At 37.2% G+C, this 18,134-nt stretch overlaps 1 protein-coding gene across 11 annotated transcripts in view; it reads left to right on the top strand.

Moving 5' to 3' along the window:
* PARD3 (par-3 family cell polarity regulator) overlaps positions 1 to 18,134 on the top strand; it is a 420,254-nt gene that overhangs the window by 206,475 nt on the left and 195,645 nt on the right. For all 11 annotated transcript variants that reach the window (XM_042044372.1, XM_042044371.1, XM_042044370.1 and 8 more), the window contains 3 exons: positions 5,625 to 5,750; positions 7,123 to 7,505; positions 17,663 to 17,802. In XM_042044372.1, the coding sequence (XP_041900306.1) occupies positions 5,625 to 5,750; positions 7,123 to 7,505; positions 17,663 to 17,802 (649 nt within the window). The remainder of the gene's footprint in view (positions 1 to 5,624; positions 5,751 to 7,122; positions 7,506 to 17,662; positions 17,803 to 18,134) is intronic.

Genomic DNA, 18,134 nt, shown 5'->3' with positions numbered 1-18,134 from the left:
GAGAATGCGAGTAGCAAAGTGTTTAAGTAAGAGTAGAACAAAGAGGAAATGAATGAGGGGAAAATGTGAAAGGAAAGAAAATTCTAAATCTGTGCAAAATTGCCTTAGCAGCAATCCTTCCTTCTTATTAGGTGCTCAGAGACAGGAGCAAACAGTCCCTTAAGAACTGGATTTGAGCAGCCTGGCTGATGCAGGATGTTATGTTGATGTTTAACTGGGGATGCACTGAGTTCTCTGCAAGCTCAACAGTAATTATAGCATAATTTACCATTATATTGCCTCTTCTACTTTTAAGAGCCTTTGAAATCTTCTCAAGCTCTATACCCCAGCTGCTCTTCTAAAATCCTGCCATGTCTGTCTTTGGAAAGAGATTCAATTGACACAAGGAATATATGAGAGAACATCAGAAATCTCTGTGAATAATGATATGGAAGTTAGAGTCCCATAGTCCCAAGACTACTCTGAGGTCTACTTAGTAAAGCAGAACCAAAAAGGATTTGGATATTCATCTGAAAACACCGCAATTAACATCCACTAATAAGTATCAGACGTTACTTTGATACAAACAGGTATGCACAGCTCTGCCAGCTTTTCTTCCTATTGAAGTATGCCACAAAATCCATGATTAACTGTACATCTAAAACCTGCAGCTAAAAATATTTAATCTGTGTTTTTTGTTATATATCCTAAATGTCATAAAATATTAGGAAGTCTCAGAAGAATGGAAGAAAAAAAGAGACTGAATTTTTGTCAGTTTAAATGACAAATCTAACAGATTTTGTTAAAAAGAAAGAAAAACCTCAAATGAAGGTGGGCATTAAAACATACACAGACCCTAATTACCCTTACTAGACATCTAGAAGTTTGAAATTTTTTTATACTCTTTCTATTCTTTTTTTTTTTTTTCCTTTTATTGGAAATATCCTTCATTTTTTAGAGTTTATAAATCATCTCGTGTCACTGTAAAAATTTTAGTCTTTTACTCAAGGTACAAAGAAAACTTAAGTAATATCTAATGGCCATTGTCTATACTGAGAGTCCATAATATTGCCTTCAAGGTGCCTCTCAGATCATATTCTGTTTGATCAGGTAGGAGGTATGTGCTGTCTGCCTCTCCATTTATTCTGCTCCTGCATTTCCAGCCTTTTAAGTCTCAAAGGTAGCCGTGGCTTTCAAAAACATATGTATGGGGAAAAAATTCTCTGTGGAGTGAATGTACCATTCACTCACTCTTTTATCTGAACTCAAACTGTCTGATCGCAGCCTTTAAAAAGTTTTATAAGCATAATTTGAAGTATTACTCAAGCTGAAAAGCTGAGGAGTGGTTACCAAAGATTGGGAACTGGTCTGGGCTTCGTGCATGAAATTTAAATGCCTCCACAGCAGTGCTGTGATATCAATATTGGGTAAAGAAGTTTATGTGCAATTTAGTATTGAGTAGCCACAATAATTTAACTTGAACAAACAAGCTGATTTGCCTACTCTGACCTCTGAATCTAAGAATTTTATACTGTGTTTATGTTCTTGCAGAACTTCTCAGAGATCTTTCATTGCATGAAACTGCTGCACATCAGCTTTTCAATCAATCCTTATTTTTGTACCTTAATCTAGTTTTTGCCTTTTCATGTTAGTGACTTTACGTAAACATCTAAATTGAATATCTTCTGTTCTGTCTGATTTGATTACATTACAGTTAGCTTGTAGGTAAATAGATAAATAACTTCAATGTGTACGTACAATGGGCCATGATGGCCGAATCATATTCTAGATGCTCAAAGTCAGTTTTTATTTTTACTTACACTGTCAGTTTTTATTAAGACAAGTTATCATCATTTCCATACATCTGGATGGCATGTGGAGAGTTCACATTTCACAAACTACCCCAACTAAGTCAGGTGATTTAGATGTCAATAAAAAATTCACTGCTTATTTCCAGTTTTGTCATTGGTTGTAATTTATACTGAGAACTGAAATGTTAACACATGTAGCTGAGTTTATTTTAATAGTATAATTAGAGTAATGAACCTTGTGGAAATACAGTGGTGCAAATGCTAATATAATCTCAGCTGCTTACATTCTCAATTAGGTATTTAAAACAAATACAAAGATTGAGCTCTGTGCTTTGGCAGTTTCCGTTCTGTTCCCGTGTCAGCTAATGTTAGTCTAAAACAGCACAGGTACCAAATTTCTAGTTCTAATTATTGTTTCAACAGGATTGTAGACTTGCAGTGTGTTTTGCAAAAGTTCACATGGTATTTAATCACATTTTTGAAAAAGTTAGAGTTTAAAAGATTTATAATGGAAAAATTTATGTTAGAAACTGTGTTGACTTACTTTAACTGGACAAAATTAAGCAAATTCAAATGCACCCATACATTTGTTTGCTACATGGTTGTGCTCAAAAAAAAGGTATATACTAACTTTAGTACTTTATACTAGATGAGTTTAGATGCTTTCAAAATTTATGTCTTCCTAATGTAGGAAACATAATATTGAAGCTGTAGTAGAGTTCTGCTTAGCATGATTAATGATGGTGGCATATGGCAGGGAAAAAAAATTCAATTTGTTTTTAGGTTACTGCGTATTTGCAATATCAGGTCTACTGTTTATCTCCAGCTGATGCAACAACAAACATGAATTCACATAAAGTCTTTTTCAGAGTCACATTCTTACATCTAACCATAATACGCTGAAGAAATGCTGTAGGAAATTGGTAGGCTTTTGTTAATTTTTGAAGAACATACATTTTCTGGAATTCTAGTTTTCTCTGCTATGCAAACCCCCATTCTGGAAGTTGTTTCTGGAATTGTGTCTAAAGGGATCTTTTGTGCCATGTGTTTATACAAAAAATTAAATTAATTAAAAGGAACTGTGAGGATCCTGGTTTCAGGTTTGACTCAGTCTGTTCATCCAGCCTGGAATTTGCTCTCAGTGACTTTAGCTTTATATGGCTTGGTTAACCTAGCTCTAACATTTGTTAAAAAGCAAAATCCTCACGAGCGCCATATGCTGTGTTAGAGATGAGCAGTCTTGCATTAGCAGAACTTGTAGCCTTAGTTTAATGAGATTATTTACAATTTTGACTGGTAGTTTGTTTATCTGTTACATTATTTTCTTATTGGTTAGGATTAGTAATATTTTTACTAGATTTGAGAGCCTAAGCGGAATAAATTTAAGAAATGTCAAATCATGCATAAAGGTGCATCTTACATTAATAATTTAATATAAATTCAGAATGTGAGGCAGTAGAAAGCAACATTTCAAGAAAAATGTCGAAACTATTGATAGACCAATTACTTTGTTATCATAAGTACATGGAGACATTGGGATGAAATAACCACATTATTTTGTGTAGGCATTGTCATTGTATTAACTTAGATTGTTGTACTTTGTGTAGATACTGTTTTGATATTTCGATATTTTTGATATTTAACCATATAAACCAAACACCTGTTGTTGTGACTGTGTATGCCCTTGTGCAAGCATTGCATGCATATCCAAATTCTGAATTGTCTTTGGACATTGCAGAGGAGTACACCTGCATCAAGGAGCTGTTGGGCATCAAGTGAAAGACAAGGAAGAGTAGATAAAATTCCTTCCTCTCCCCCTCAAATATTTTGTTGGTTTTCTCTTAAATGTAGCATTCCCTATTTAAATTTGCTTTGCCTATCTCTTCCCCATTTGGAGTTGTCCTCTTCAGTAGCTTCACTTTGTGGCTCAAAGACAGTCTCCCCAAAAGAAATTCATCAACTCACAAGTGAAAAAATCACAGACTTGTTTCCTAACACATCAGTTTTCTGTGTCTCAAAACCATAATTCTGATAAAAATAATGTAGTGAAGGCATACAAGTATTTTTCCTTTTTACTAATAATATAACTGTTAGTTTGGTTATTTGTTGCAACTATCAAACCCTCTATAATTTCTTTATTTATCAGTTTTAAAAATCTGAGATTGCCTTCAAAACTTTTTTAGTGAACAGAAGGAAAAAAGGGACTCGATCAATATTTTAAAGTTTGTTTTGTTTTACTTCCTGTGACTACATACCCTAATAATGATCAGAAAATTGTAGAACACTAAATGGAGCACAACATGGTCATTAGGTTAGTGTGCCGCTGTTGTGGACTTGTAGAGTTTTTGTCATGCAAATGTCTGACTCAAGCTTCAGTTGGTGATTTGTGTTGTCAGAATGCTTGATGTTGTTTTTCTCCTCACAGTTTGCTTACATGTTTAGCTCCTTTCAACATCATATCTTAATATCTCTAGGTGGTTCCAAAATGGAAATACCACAAGGATCATTTCTCCTACTCCTTCACCTGCCTTGTAGGAGAAAATGTATGACTGTTCTGTAAAAAAAAATGTATTCTTTTCATATGCTGGCAATAAATTGGTAAATGAAGAATTTAAAGTGGAAGAAATAAGTTAATTTTGCTTTTCTGACCCCTTTGATGAAGTGCTCAAGTGCGTATATAACTTTTGAGCACATGGGGAGTCCTCTTAAGCACCACTGACTGCTCATTTACTTTGAGGTATTATGTGTGAATGGAAGTGCTGTGATCACTGAGAGTTTTTTGCTTAAAAGACACGTGTGGTCTTGCAATTCCTGCTACATGACCAAGTATTTTCCATGCCATGCCTTGAAATGAATTCTGAAATAAGTAATGCTGTTGGCTTGGATGATGTGAATTTGACCCACTGATACATTCTGAGGGATTTCAGTGTAAAGCTCATCTTTTTAAAAAAAAAAAAAATCAAGTGCAGTGTCGATGCAAGATTAATCCTGAAGATTGAGTCCTCCTTCAGGTATAGAGTTCAGGTATAGAAACATCACTGACTTTGCATACCATCCTGCCAGTACCTCAGAAGTCCATTCTTCAGGATCCTTTTCATAATTTCAGATTGAATATTTGTTCACCTTTTCTATCTAAAAATGTCCTTAAGATGACACTGTGAGTAAGCACGAGGCAGAGGGGACTAGTTCATTGCACAGAGGCTATCAAATGGAAATTGTCTTCAGCTAATTAATTTAAGATTCTGAATTAAAAAATAGCATTTAAATTTTTTATTTCCTCTTTTCTCTTTTAATAAGAAATGTGAAGATTTAAAACCAAAAGCATTTGGTTTGCATGCAATTCTTGAATTCTCTATCCATCCCCTCATTACAGGCTGCTTATTACATGAGATGACCCCATCTTGTTTCACTTGTACAGAAGGAGTAGTGAAGGCTGTGGCATTCTCTGCTAATTCAGGAATTCGAGTTTTAAGTTGAACCTATTCAGCTTCAGTTAACTAACAGAAAAGATGTCTTTTCTCTGATGTGTGGTGGTTCTTGGAGACTTTGCTGCTCAGAAATCTTGGCCTTTTGCAAGAATGGATGTGCTATCATTACACACACAAGCCTGTTCATTCTTATTTTGACTTGTTTGACTCACCTAGGCTTTCTGTTTTATGGAAAAGGGATAATCAGGTAATTCTTGAGGCTATTTGAAATGGTGGTATCCTACTTCAAGGTAAAGATGGTTTAAAATACAGTTTTTGTAGTGATTATGATAAAATATTAAATCAATAAGATTTTCTATGTTGCAAATTAGTCAGATTGTAATAATTTGTAATCTTAATGTTCCAGAACCCTGGGGCTGCTGGTGAAGCGATTGGAGAAGGGTGGAAAAGCTGAACAAGAAAACCTTTTCCGTGAGAATGATTGTATTGTCAGGATTAATGATGGAGACCTGCGGAACAGGAGATTTGAACAGTAAGTGTTCTTACCACACATTACATTGCATTATTTGATCTTTAACACTGCACCTTGGAATAATTTGAGGAAGGTAAAAAAAAAACCTCTAAGCTTGCCTTTCTAATAAAGAAAAGGTGCACTAAGGGACATCAGTATTTTTATATAGCCAAACTAAAAAAAAATCAGGATAATTATTGTCATTAGAGTATATGCAATACTTGTTTGTTTTGTACATGATAGATTTTTTGCTTCTTATATTGGTAAGCTGGTTTTTTTTTTAAATTCCCCTATGACTTTTGCATACTTGCAATTCACCATGTTCAATATAAATGGACAACTTGAAGACTGTATTTTTAACATTGTAAAAAGATGTGGTTTTTTGTTTGTGTTAGAACTAAAGATACTGTATGTGCAGAAACTTCGTGGAGAAGTTTGAGAGATAAATATTTGCTTAGTGGTTGTCTGGACTTGGTAGAATCTCTAAATGGTGAATCAGAGACTTTTAAGAGGGAAATTAGATTGTAGTTCACACACAAGGGAAATAAAAGAATAGAAAAGAGGTATGCAGATAATGAGTGATTTCATGGATGATAATATTGTTCTGAACTCTGTAACAAATGTTCTGAACTCTGTAACAGGCCAAATATCATTTGTTCTGATCATCTTATACTTAATATATATTTGGAATGTGGTTTTATTTGACTCTAACCTGAATTGAAACATAACCCTATACCGTATCGTTGAAAGCAGCTTGTCTCTGCTTGTTCTAAGGTTCTGAATCACAATTTGTAAGGTCTGTGAAGAGACTTGTTGACTTTGTATACTTTGGATCATGACCTTGAGCCCAGTGTCTGTCTGTACAGGATTAAGCAATTTTTCCCTATTTCTTAATGTTGTATTCGGATAGACTAGCGACTTACAAAAATTGATGTGTAAGCTAGACTAGTTGCAAAACTGCATATAATCAGAAAATTGTGGAATACATAGAATTTTTATAAATAGTAATTTTCCTTCTAATAATTCTGTTGTCACTGCAGTAACAGTTATCACAATTATTGCAATTAGCAAGTTTCAAAACAAAAGGACACTGCAGTCCTGCTATAGAACTGTCTTCATTTCAAGACTGTGATTAAAATTTTTGCTTTTCTGAGTTCAGTATTTGCTACATTAGTTGTTAAGCATATTTAACCATAGTGTTGCCCTAAAGCAGTAAACCTTAGCGAAAAGCAGACCAAATGGGCTAGTGAACAGATTCAAGTTTTATGGTTTATGCTTGAGTGCAATGTGTCTGTCAGCTCGTGTTGCTTAATTAACATTAGTAATTATGCTTATAATGTCTCATAGTCTGCCAGTCCTAATTTGCTAATTTTCTGTTCATTTTAAAACCTAGAGCACAGCATATGTTTCGCCAAGCCATGCGTACGCCGTTCATTTGGTTCCACGTGGTCCCCGCGGCGAATAAAGAGCAGTACGAGCAGTTGTCCCAGAGCGAGAAGAACATGTACTACTCCAGCCGGTTCAGCCCTGATTCCCAGTATGCTGATGGGAAAAGTATTAACAATTCTGGACTTCACACATTACAAAGAATGTCTAGAGCGGGTAACCAGTCCGATCAGACAGACTCCTACTCGCAGCTACCTCACAGTGTGAATTCATCAGGGAAACCACCCTCTGGCCTGGTACCATCACCTCAGAAAGTTCTCACCTCCACTGCAAACAGTGGCTATAACACCAAAAAGATAGGGAAGAGGCTCAGTATACAGCTAAGAAAAGGTAAGGCACTAGTGAGCTCCTCATACAGCATGAGGTGTGTGTGTAGGGTATGTATGTGTGCCCAGTGCCACTGTCCTGGGCAGGATGGCTGGCAGGGGCATGGGGAATGCAGTGGGTTGATTTTTGAAGCCAGGGCACTGAGCTGTCCCTGACAGCAGGCCCAGGAGACCCACCCTGTATTCAGTGTGGGCAGCATGCTTGCAAAAGGCTATTTTGAGGAGTGCTTTAACATTGTTTTCTGTTTCTCAGCTAATAAAGTAGTGTGCAGTAAATGCCTCAAATTCTGTTGGCTAAGACCCAGGGAGTGGTGAACTATTTAATATAAACAACTAAGCTAAAATGGCCCATGTTCTGCACTTTACAGTTATGACTTTTCAAATTGAATTTTGCCTTTAGGTTTTAGGAGTGTTTTGGATCCAGTTGGTAAATTGGATATTCTAATTTCCAGCTAAAGCTTTCATTTTTTTCCACTGAGATGTTAAAACCTTTGGTTGAGATGTAATGTGGTATTTCCTGTCTTGGTCCTTATGCTAATATAATTCGAATGGGGGCAAGAGACACTATTTAAAGTAGTGTGTGCTTATCTCAACATCTGTGTTATATGTGCACATGTAGATGCATTGGTACATCCATGAAATTTTTATGATGTGAGAAAATTTGGTATTTTTGTGTAGTTAATGTGTAGATGCTTTTAAGGTAGTTTGAAGTATAATAAATTGACATTTAGATGCCAGTATTATTAGCTCTTGGGAAATGTTTTTTTTTCAAGGGTTATACATGCTGTAAGCTTTATGGTATTCAAGTGAGCAAGTTTAAGGTTAGATATAATTTGGTCTCTAGCAGCAAGAATAGTATTTACATTACACAGCAAAAAGTTTACCCATATGAGAGTATTCTCCATGAACTCGGAGTACATTCCTGTTAAGATACTATGTGCTTAATATTAATAGTATTTATTAATTAATCAATCATTATTGAAAGGCATTGAAACAGTGCATTGAATGGTAGAGATTTTACAGTTTCACAGGTACCAGGCTACTTGTCACATTATCATTATGCCTTCCTTTTTATGAACTTCACATGAACCACCAGATTGCTTCTTTCTGGTTGCTGAATTTTAAGCTCTACAAACTTGGATGACATAAGGTTGAGTTGACAGTTTGCTTCTGTTGTTGATGCTCCTTCAAGAATTTCTCTAGGCCATCAGCTTAGATCAGCCTGCTTGGAAAAACTTGTTGTTATTGGTTGAGTAAGGAATCAGTGTGCTTATAAATATGCTCTCAGTCACTATGGTGATTTTACCTGGGGTTTTTTGTGTCTGTGGAAGTCTTTAGAAATATTACTTGGACAGTGCATAAAAGAATTCTCAGCCAGAAGTGGAAATAAATATTTCATACCATTTAAAAGCACCAACAAATGAATATATAATATGGGATCATAATATTTTTGTGTGAAACAAGTGTGGTGTTATAGCCCCTCATAAGATGCCAGAATATAATTTTGGTGTACTATGGGTTTTTGACTGTGATATGATGTTGTATTTTGGTCATCTTGCACTGGATACTGTTTTAGAAATACTCCCCCCAAGGCTATAATGTAATTTATCCTTGCTGGCACCAATACCTTAGGTGGGTTTGGAGTAAAGGAGATGCATGCAACCTGTTGATGAAAAGTGATGTCTAAGATACTTTAACATCTAGTTAATACCAGAGAAGTTTGATGGCTCTTACAATAGTAAAAGCTTTGAAATATATTTAGAATATGTTTCAGAAGTTTAAAGGGGATATTTGTTCCTAACAGTTGGCTTATTTGAGAATACTACTTATGGTGAAATGGCACCTAGCTCAGATTAGACATAGTAGAAATAGAAACTGTGTTTTATGCATGGTAAAATTAAAGAAAAATGTGCATAAGAAAAGATACCTTTTAATCATTCCTGTCTTTTAATTGTTAATACCCACTGTGGAATGAGGCATGCCCCTCCCATTTTGGCTCTCATTTGATCACTCTGAGAACATACGTATGGAGCAACAAATGCAGCAATACACTTAAGGATGCCCTGAGTATTTTGTTGTAAATATGAGTTCAATAGGGATGTCAGTTGTTTTTGATGTTGTAATAATACAGGATTTATAGATATGAAACACATGTTCTTATCTGTAGTTGACAGGCAGCAGTTATTTCACCAATTAGCATCATTACTTTAAAAACTCATTGTGGGGTGCATTAAGGCGTACAAGCATGCAAGGTGTCCTTGAAATTCAGTTTTGATTTAACTGTGCATTCTTATTATAGATGTAGTATATGACAATTGACTCTTTTTCAATACAGACAGACCTTCTTTATTACAGCTGTTTCTATATATTCCATAAGCTCTATTATATAGGATGACATTATAGAATAACCCTATAGTATGTGCTTCTGTAATTATGATTTCTTAATATTTATTGCTGATTTGGCATTTTAAAATAACCTGAACTTTCATAGGATTTAGCTGTTTAATAAAGTCAGAAGAGAAGGTCAGTCATATGTTTCAGTCAATGTGGAATGTTTGTTGGCTTTTCTAAATGAAAATGGATATCTGTTTATCTTGCCTTAAAGGTCAAGGCCTGAACTTCTAGCATATAGATGTAGGGGTTATTGCTGATATTCTAATGCCATTAAGGCTGTATAGCAGTCTAGCTTAATAGCTCACACAAATTAAGATAGTGCAAGACATGACAGTGAACCTATGTTTATATACATTTTGGTGTAAACTGATGCACAGTAAGTGTAAATAAATAAAAAATAGTTCTTTTCAGCTTATGAATAAAGAAAATAAGACACTGATATAACACCCAGAGTGTTAGGACAAATTTGACCTCGTATACACCAGGATACTCCCAGAGTGTTCCTTCTTTGGCTGCAAGTGTTTGAGCCAATGCAATTGAGAGAAATTTAGTCCAACACTTATAACTAACCAATTATACTGCAAGTGACTCTAAGGCTCAGTCTTTGAGCACTTAGTAACTCACAGCATTTAGCCTGATACTCACTAAAGCATTCAAAAGACTGCTTTTCCATTGGGCATTATGCTACTCAGATTTCATATCTGCTGCTTTTGATACTGCTTTACTAAGACAAGCCTGAAGTACTCAGTCTGTAAATTAGCTTCATCTTACTTGACTGCCCTTAAGTATAATGCTCATTGCATCATTCTATCTATAACTACATATCATTCTATCTATAACTACATATTTGTATGGCTAAATTAAATATAAAATTCTTGAAGTAAAATGACAGCACTGAGCTCACATTTCTTAAGTTGGTCTGAGTTCCACCAAATATTTTGGTAATTTTTTGTCTGAAGTATTCAGTGCATCAGGACTTCAGTCCCCATCTCCCCACTTCCAGAGGGCGATTTAGGTACTGACCATGGGAGTTGTGATCATCTCTTCCTTTTTGGCCTCTCTCTTGCCAAACAAAGAAAAGAAAGGGAAAGAAATGAGTGACAGAACTGTATGATACCTTACAGCAGGAAAGCTGTAGCAGTTACCAAGTCCATCACAGACAGGACATAGCAGCTCTGTTCTAGAAGATGGTGAATCCTGGAACAAAGGAGGCACCTCTGCACAGTGCAGGAGAGAAAAATGTTTAAATTGTAGATGTGAGCAGGATTATGAGACTTTGCTCTTCAGAGTCTCCTGTATTCCTGTTTGGCTTGCTGGCCTTGCTGAGGTTAATAATGCTACATCTTGCATACAGAGTTGATCTGAAATGTTGCAAGTCCCATGAGGGGACTGGGCATTCCATGCTATGGCATGGTGACACTCAGCCCTACTGCACCCAAGTTCCTTTCTGCAAGAAGTCATTACAGACACAAATAAGTTGCTGTTGATAGTTTGGGAGTACGCTAATTTAAAATGGCATCATATTTGCTCTGGAGTAGAGCACATCTATGGACAATTCCTTGCTTTGCTTGGGTTCATATAGCAGAGTGCACAAGACAGGACCCTGAACTTGTCTGTAAGATATCCTGCATCATGTATCTGAAGTGTACAGATTTATATGCATTTTTCATTATACTCTCCTGTTTTCCCCACACAGTTTCTTGAGCCAGACTTTGAACTGACATTTTAAATTTTTGTTTAAAATTTCTTTTGAAGTGATATGTTTTCTTAAAATTCCTGTTCAGATGCAGAAAGAGTGTTTGTCACTTTTGAAATGAAGCATGTAGATGCCTAAATTACTTCAGTGACTTTGAGAAATGAGATTCAAAAGTGAGGCAAATAATTTTGGGCATTATTAGTCACTGAAGAAGCATAAACTGCATCAAGTTTCATCTTTCCATTTTTTAAAACTACTTCTGATCACCATTAGCAGGCTGTAGCATAAGGGGAAAAGAATGTTTCTATTAGGTTGATCAAAGATCTTCTTGAAAGGTCTGAGCTTTGCTTGGAGAAAAAAACCCACACTTGCTCCAAATCACTCAACTACATAAAAATGGGCATGCAATTAGTCTTGATTGTGCACGTGGCTGCAGAAATTTTGTAGACAGCTGAGCAGTCAGCTTTCTAAGCAGTTATTTGCATGTACAGTAAGCCTGACTCCATGTGTACAAATTGTGAAAATATGGGGCTTAAACTAGGAGCAGTAAAATGGTCTTGGTTAGTTTAGTGATGCTACTTACAATAAGAACATATTTGCTGTTCAAATCTTACATGAGGTTCAGTCCTTAATAAATAAACTGCTTTCCAATGTGGAACACTAGGATAATTAGTTCAACAGTCATCCATCTGTACCTGGATCTCCAGAAAGAGTCTCCTGTGAAAAAACCAGGAAGCTGAAGTGCTTTTATGAACAGTGTCTGCTCTGACTATTGTTAGAGAACACTTGGCCCTTCTGCTTACTTTTAATGTAATGTTACCTCTCTCCTTATTCTCCATCCAAGTATAATCTACTACTTTCATTAAGTGACGATGCCTTATTTTGTAATTTTTGTGATCTTGTGTCACACACTGTTTCTATCTGCAACCAACCTTGCTTATTGTCTTAGGAAGGGGAGAGTAAGTTCTTTGTCTTTCATGAAGAATCTATACTTTCCCTTAACAGTCCTTTATTCTATCTGAGGACTGTTCACCCACGTGAGTTTTCCTTGTTTAGGTTGCTCTGAAATGTTCTCTGCTTTTTCGCATAAGTACTAAAAAATGTGGTGCCCAGTTGTCAGTTTTTAGATGTTTTCTATTGTTTTAGAAGTGAAGTTTTGTGTGTTTTTTTGTTGTTGTTGTTTATTTATTTGTTTGTTGTTTTTTTAAATTTAGGGAGCTCTGTATTGAACTACCTGAGAATGCATCTGCATTTTCTGAAATTAGATAGGAAGGAAGAGCATGATTTACTTCTAGCACTGCTTACAGTGCTGAAAGGGAAGACAACTGTAAGAGAAATATTACAGCATGTTCACAGTGTAGGTCCTTCAGTTGTTCTTTACTGGTCTATGAACCAGTGTCCTTTTGAGAGGGATGAAAACACTGCAGAGGTGATCCTGGCTTTTTGTATCCTATCCTGGCAGTTATTTCTACCCAGGAGCACATTTTGCTGCTGAGAATTTAGACCTGCAGTTGGTGCTGAGTGAGGAGCGCACAACTTTTTGTACAGAATAGCCTTAGAAAGACAGAAATGTTATGCCAGACATATCCTTTCCACAATCAAGAAGGTAATCCCAGCATTAGTGAGATATTAAACACTTCTTCTCTGGGAGATAAGAGTCTAGTCACCTGTAGTAAAATTTAATAAATTTTTTAACATTCTGCCAGTTTATGATCAGACTGCTTCCAGATGAAATTACAGTGTTCATTTCGAAAACACGTTTAATTCGATTATAGGAATGGATTTCGTTGCCCCCTTGCCTTAAAGCTAGCAGAACTTTTTCTTCCAAAACAGCAACTGAGACATCAAATCTGCCTCTTTTCTGTTTGTAAAAAATAGATATTTTACCATTGTAACTTCCCTTTTTATTCATTTAAAACTACTTTGTCTTCAGCTCAGAACTGGCTGAGCTCTTGAGGGTAAGGAGACCTTAGAAGGAGTGTTCAGCATCACATTCAAGAAAAAAAGGGAATTCTAACTTGTCGAGAGAGCTGCTGATTTATCAAAGCAGCCTAAGAACTTGAATTAGAGAAGTTAATGGGTAATTTTAAAATGTTATTATCACTTGGTATAATTTGATCATTGTCAGAGAGATGACAGCTATAGAAGGAAAAAAATGTTTTCTACCCTTTCAAAAATTTGCCCTTTTGAAAATCTAAAAGAGATTAAGGTGAACGTAGCTTAAAAAACCTAAACATTGCCAAGTAAGGCTCCTAGATTTGTGCAGGATGACTCCCATGTTTTCAAAAACATGGACATTTCTTCTGTTTTCTATTAATTGTGGTTCTGCCTGTATGTGTGTCCAGTCTCTCCTGTATTACTGGCATAAATCAGAGGAGCCTACAATATGTTTGCACAGTTCACTCATTATTATAATGCTGTTTTACACCCTGAGAACTGAAAACATTTTATCAGCAGGAAGATATTAAGATCTTATATGTATTTCTATCAACAGGAGAATGGAAATGAATGGAGTGAACTAAATCAGTTATGTGTATAAAAAAGAAAAAAAATTTAAATCAATTCAGTCACAGAAGTCATATTTATTTTTATTCCTCGGTTGGATGTATTCATTTATTTCCCAGTCCTGTGAACATCTAATTTCTATATAATAAGCACAGTAGTTCATGAAGCTGTATCATCCAGCTAAGAGCAGCTATGGGGCATGAAGAGCACACTGAAGCAGAGAAACTGTAAAAGGAAAATTATACCCAAAAGCTGCCTCATGCAAAGCTGCACAGAGCAGCACAGTAGAACACAGCCCAGTCGAGTCCCCTCCTTACCACAGAAACAAGTAATTAGAATTTTCTTCTGCTAATGTCTGGGCTCAGTGTGGATTTGTGGCATTCTGCAGGCTTGGGTAAAGACTTTCTGGAGATTTGACAGCAGAAAATGCCACAGTCCAAATTTATATCCTGTGTGCATTTGTAATGTGAACATTTCAACTTCTGTTTTTTCCATGGGGGTTTGAAGTGCTGTGTGTGAACCAGCCATCTGTAATGATGCTGTAATCAGGCAATGGGGGATTAAGCTTATTAATAATGAAATATTGTCCTGGGAGTGCACTTATGTTCTGATATTACTTTAGAAATTTTAGCAGACAAAACCTGTACTCAAAGAGCAGTATTCAACACAGATCCTTATAATAAGAAAAAGATAAATTCCATAAAAAGCTGAGATGTGACTTAAAAAAACCTTATTCAGATAATCTTCACGTATTGCAGGGAATTAAAGAGCTCTATGAGTGTTTGAAGCATCATTAAAATTGGGAGGTCTCCTAAGTAAAATATGGATGTTACGAGATCTAGTATTTTTTTTTTTATCTCTATGTAACAGCACAGATAAATTTTATATTTGCCTGAAAGTGGATGAAGACTTTCAAATTCACATGTCAACTATCTTGAACGCTGCAGAATGAAGGGAAGTTGTCTCAAATAATTAGCCTAGAGGAATTGATCCGAATTTCCTGAACAATAAGATCTACATGCCCTTACGGTGTATACAGGAGTACTTAGTTATGTTCAAGATGAAGATTTTAAAAGCTTGTGTCACACCCAGTCCTGTCACCTGTGTCAGTTTACTTCTCAACATGATTTCTGTCTTGATAATAAAATATATTGCACTAAATTTTATTCAAAAGCAATTGCGCAGATTTCAGAAATCTGTATGTAGGCTACTGGTGACTATATTGGACTCCTGCTTTCTTTTCATGTGTGAATATTAATCTGCTCATTAGCAATTAAACATAGGGAACAAATTAATTAATTAATTGAAATTAATTAACATTGTAGTGAGTTGACCTTGGATGGACACGAGGTGCCCACCAAGCAGCTGTATCACTCACCATCCTCAGCTGGACAAGGAAGGGGAAACACAACTAAAAGCTTGTGGGTTCAGATAAGGCCAGAGAGAGATCACTCACCAATTACTGTCATGGGAAAAACCAACTTGACTTGGGGAAATTAATTTAATTTATTGCCAATCTAACCAGAGTAGGGTAATGAGAAATAAAACCAAATCTTAAAACATGTTCCCCTCACCCCTCTCTTCCTCCTGGACTCATCTTTACTCAATGAATTCTCTACCTCCTCCTCCTCCCAGCAGTGCATGGGGATGGGGAATGGGAGCTGCAGTCAGTTCATCACGTTGTCTCTGCTACTCCCTTCTCCTCAGGGGGAGGACTCCTCACAGTCTCGTGCTGCTCCAGAGTGGGGTCCTCCCTATGGGAGACAGTCTTTCACTGGCATCTCCAACATGGATCCTACTCACAGGCTCCAGGTCTTCAAGAACTGTTCCAGTGTGGATTTGTTCCATGGGGTCAGTCCTTCAGGAATGGGCTGCTCCAGCGTCAGGCCCCCCACAGGGTCACAGATCCTGTCAGCAAACCTGCTCCAGTGTGGGCTCCTCTTCATGGGGCCACAGCTCCCTGCCAGGAGCCTTCTCCACTTCAGGCTTCCCACAGGGCACAGCCTCCTTTGGGCATCTCCCTGCTCTGGTGTGGGATTCTCCACAGGCAGCAGGTGGATCTCTGCTCCGCCGTGGATCTACATGGACTGCAGGGAGACAGCTGCCTCTCCATCATCTTCTCTATGGGCTGCAGGGAAATCTCTGCTCTAGCACCTGGAGCACCTCCTCCCCCTTCTTCTGCGTTGTCCTTGGGATCTGCAGAGCTCTCTTTCTCACTCGTCTCTCTGGCTGCTGTTGCACAGTTGGTTTTTTTCCCTTCTTAAATACATTAACACCTCAAATGGTTCAGTAGTTGTGTGTCTTTCACACGGTTTGTGTTAACCTTCCCAGGGCTCATAACTGGGGACTGTTTCATAGAAGTTTGGTTTCTGTCCCCATGACATTTCAGAAATGGGCGTGTTGTGCAGCATTTGGGGACCTGCCTGATATTGCTGAGTCCTAACTGCAGGTTGCTATTGTAGGTCAGCTTAAATGTAGGTTGGGCCTGTGTATGCCTAGTAAGGGAACTTGAACTGAAGACTTGCCTTGACAACCTCTGAGATGTTTCAAATGCAAGTTGTAGGTTCTGACACTGTTGGGGTGCTCTTCACTGGATGGCCAGCTGTTTTCATGCTGCATTAAGTGTCCTGAATGGACTTGATGTGTAATGTTGAGGGAAAGAGTGGCAGGTTTCAATGTAGAATTTCAGGGGTTGTTGGTAAAATTGGATAGATTGCATTGAAGAGAAGATCACAAATGAGCTTTCTGTGTAATAGGGAAGGCTTCTGTTTGTCCTCAGCTTGTGAATCCTGGAACTGGTGTTATACTTAATTTCTCTGAAATACAAACGGGTTTCATTTGCTGCCTTGACTGGACTCTCTCTCTGGATTTCTCCAGGTCATTTTAAATACCTCTGTTTTTCTTCAGTCTGTCTTAGCCAAGTGCAGTCAGTCACCTGGATGTACAGCAGGACCTCAGAAGTGGCAGCCTGGGTTTTGCTCCCTGCCTGCATGACAGACAGTGGGGTGGAACCCAGCAAGAGCTGGGGTGAAGCCCTGGGGCAGAGGAGCTGTTGATTGAAAAGTTCATTGAGAGCAGAAGAAATGAGACCACTGAGCTCCTGTACCATCACCTGCCAGTGTCCACAAGTGAGCTGACAAAGCCCCGTGGCCAGCAGCATCGGCTGACTGTTGCTGTTGAAAGAGCTGCAAAAGAGAAAGAAAGGATCATTGATGAGATCCAGATTGACAAGGGGGAAGACAGTGATAGGATATCAGATATGCTTTGTTCTGATTCCTTGTCACTCAGCTCATCTGAAATAGAAAGTCAGAAATATGGCAATGACTTGGAAATCATCAGAACAGCAAGTTGCAGGGAGGGCCTGCTGAGCCACCTGTGCTCAGACTCAGTGCTTCAGCTACAGCTTTCTTGTAGATCTTTTGTTTTCTTTTTTTGTGATGAAGTAATTGCATCTTATATGTATTTTCATGGATTGTATCAGAGAGGTATACATACATTCTGCTTGGTAAAAATAATACGTGATATAAAATGTGCATTTTAACTAGTAATGTACATTCTTTATGCAGGTACAGAAGGCTTGGGATTTAGCATTACTTCAAGAGATGTCCCAATTGGTGGCTCTGCTCCAATTTATGTGAAAAACATCCTTCCGAGAGGTGCAGCTATTCAAGATGGGAGATTAAAAGCTGGAGACCGATTAATTGAGGTGAGGAAATGTTACATGTTTCTTGTCTGTGTTTTGGCATGAGCCCACATATTTTTTCACTTCCAGAGGCTTATAGTATTTAATATTATAGGAGAATTTTTCCCTCTTTTTGCCTTTTTTGGCTTTTTTTTTTTGTTAGGTAAGAGATCTTGTTGCTGGGCATTTTCAGTACATAACTTTGAAAAGCTGGACCCAGACATACTATAAAACATAAGTTTACTTGTCCTTATGTGAATATAGTGTCATAGTCTAGCATTGCTGTTTATTAATAAATTGAAGCAAAGTGATTCTAGTAAGTAGAATTAAATCAGCATGGAGTGACAGATCAGAAA

This window comes from Corvus kubaryi, unplaced genomic scaffold (genome assembly GCF_017639235.1).
Source record: "Corvus kubaryi isolate FWS band 111438036 unplaced genomic scaffold, C.kubaryi_AGA036_p1.0 37398, whole genome shotgun sequence".
In the NCBI taxonomy this organism is placed as follows: domain Eukaryota; kingdom Metazoa; phylum Chordata; class Aves; order Passeriformes; family Corvidae; genus Corvus; species Corvus kubaryi.
The sequence above is the reverse complement of the archived record's forward strand: the minus strand, read 5'-3'. Positions and strand labels throughout refer to the sequence as shown.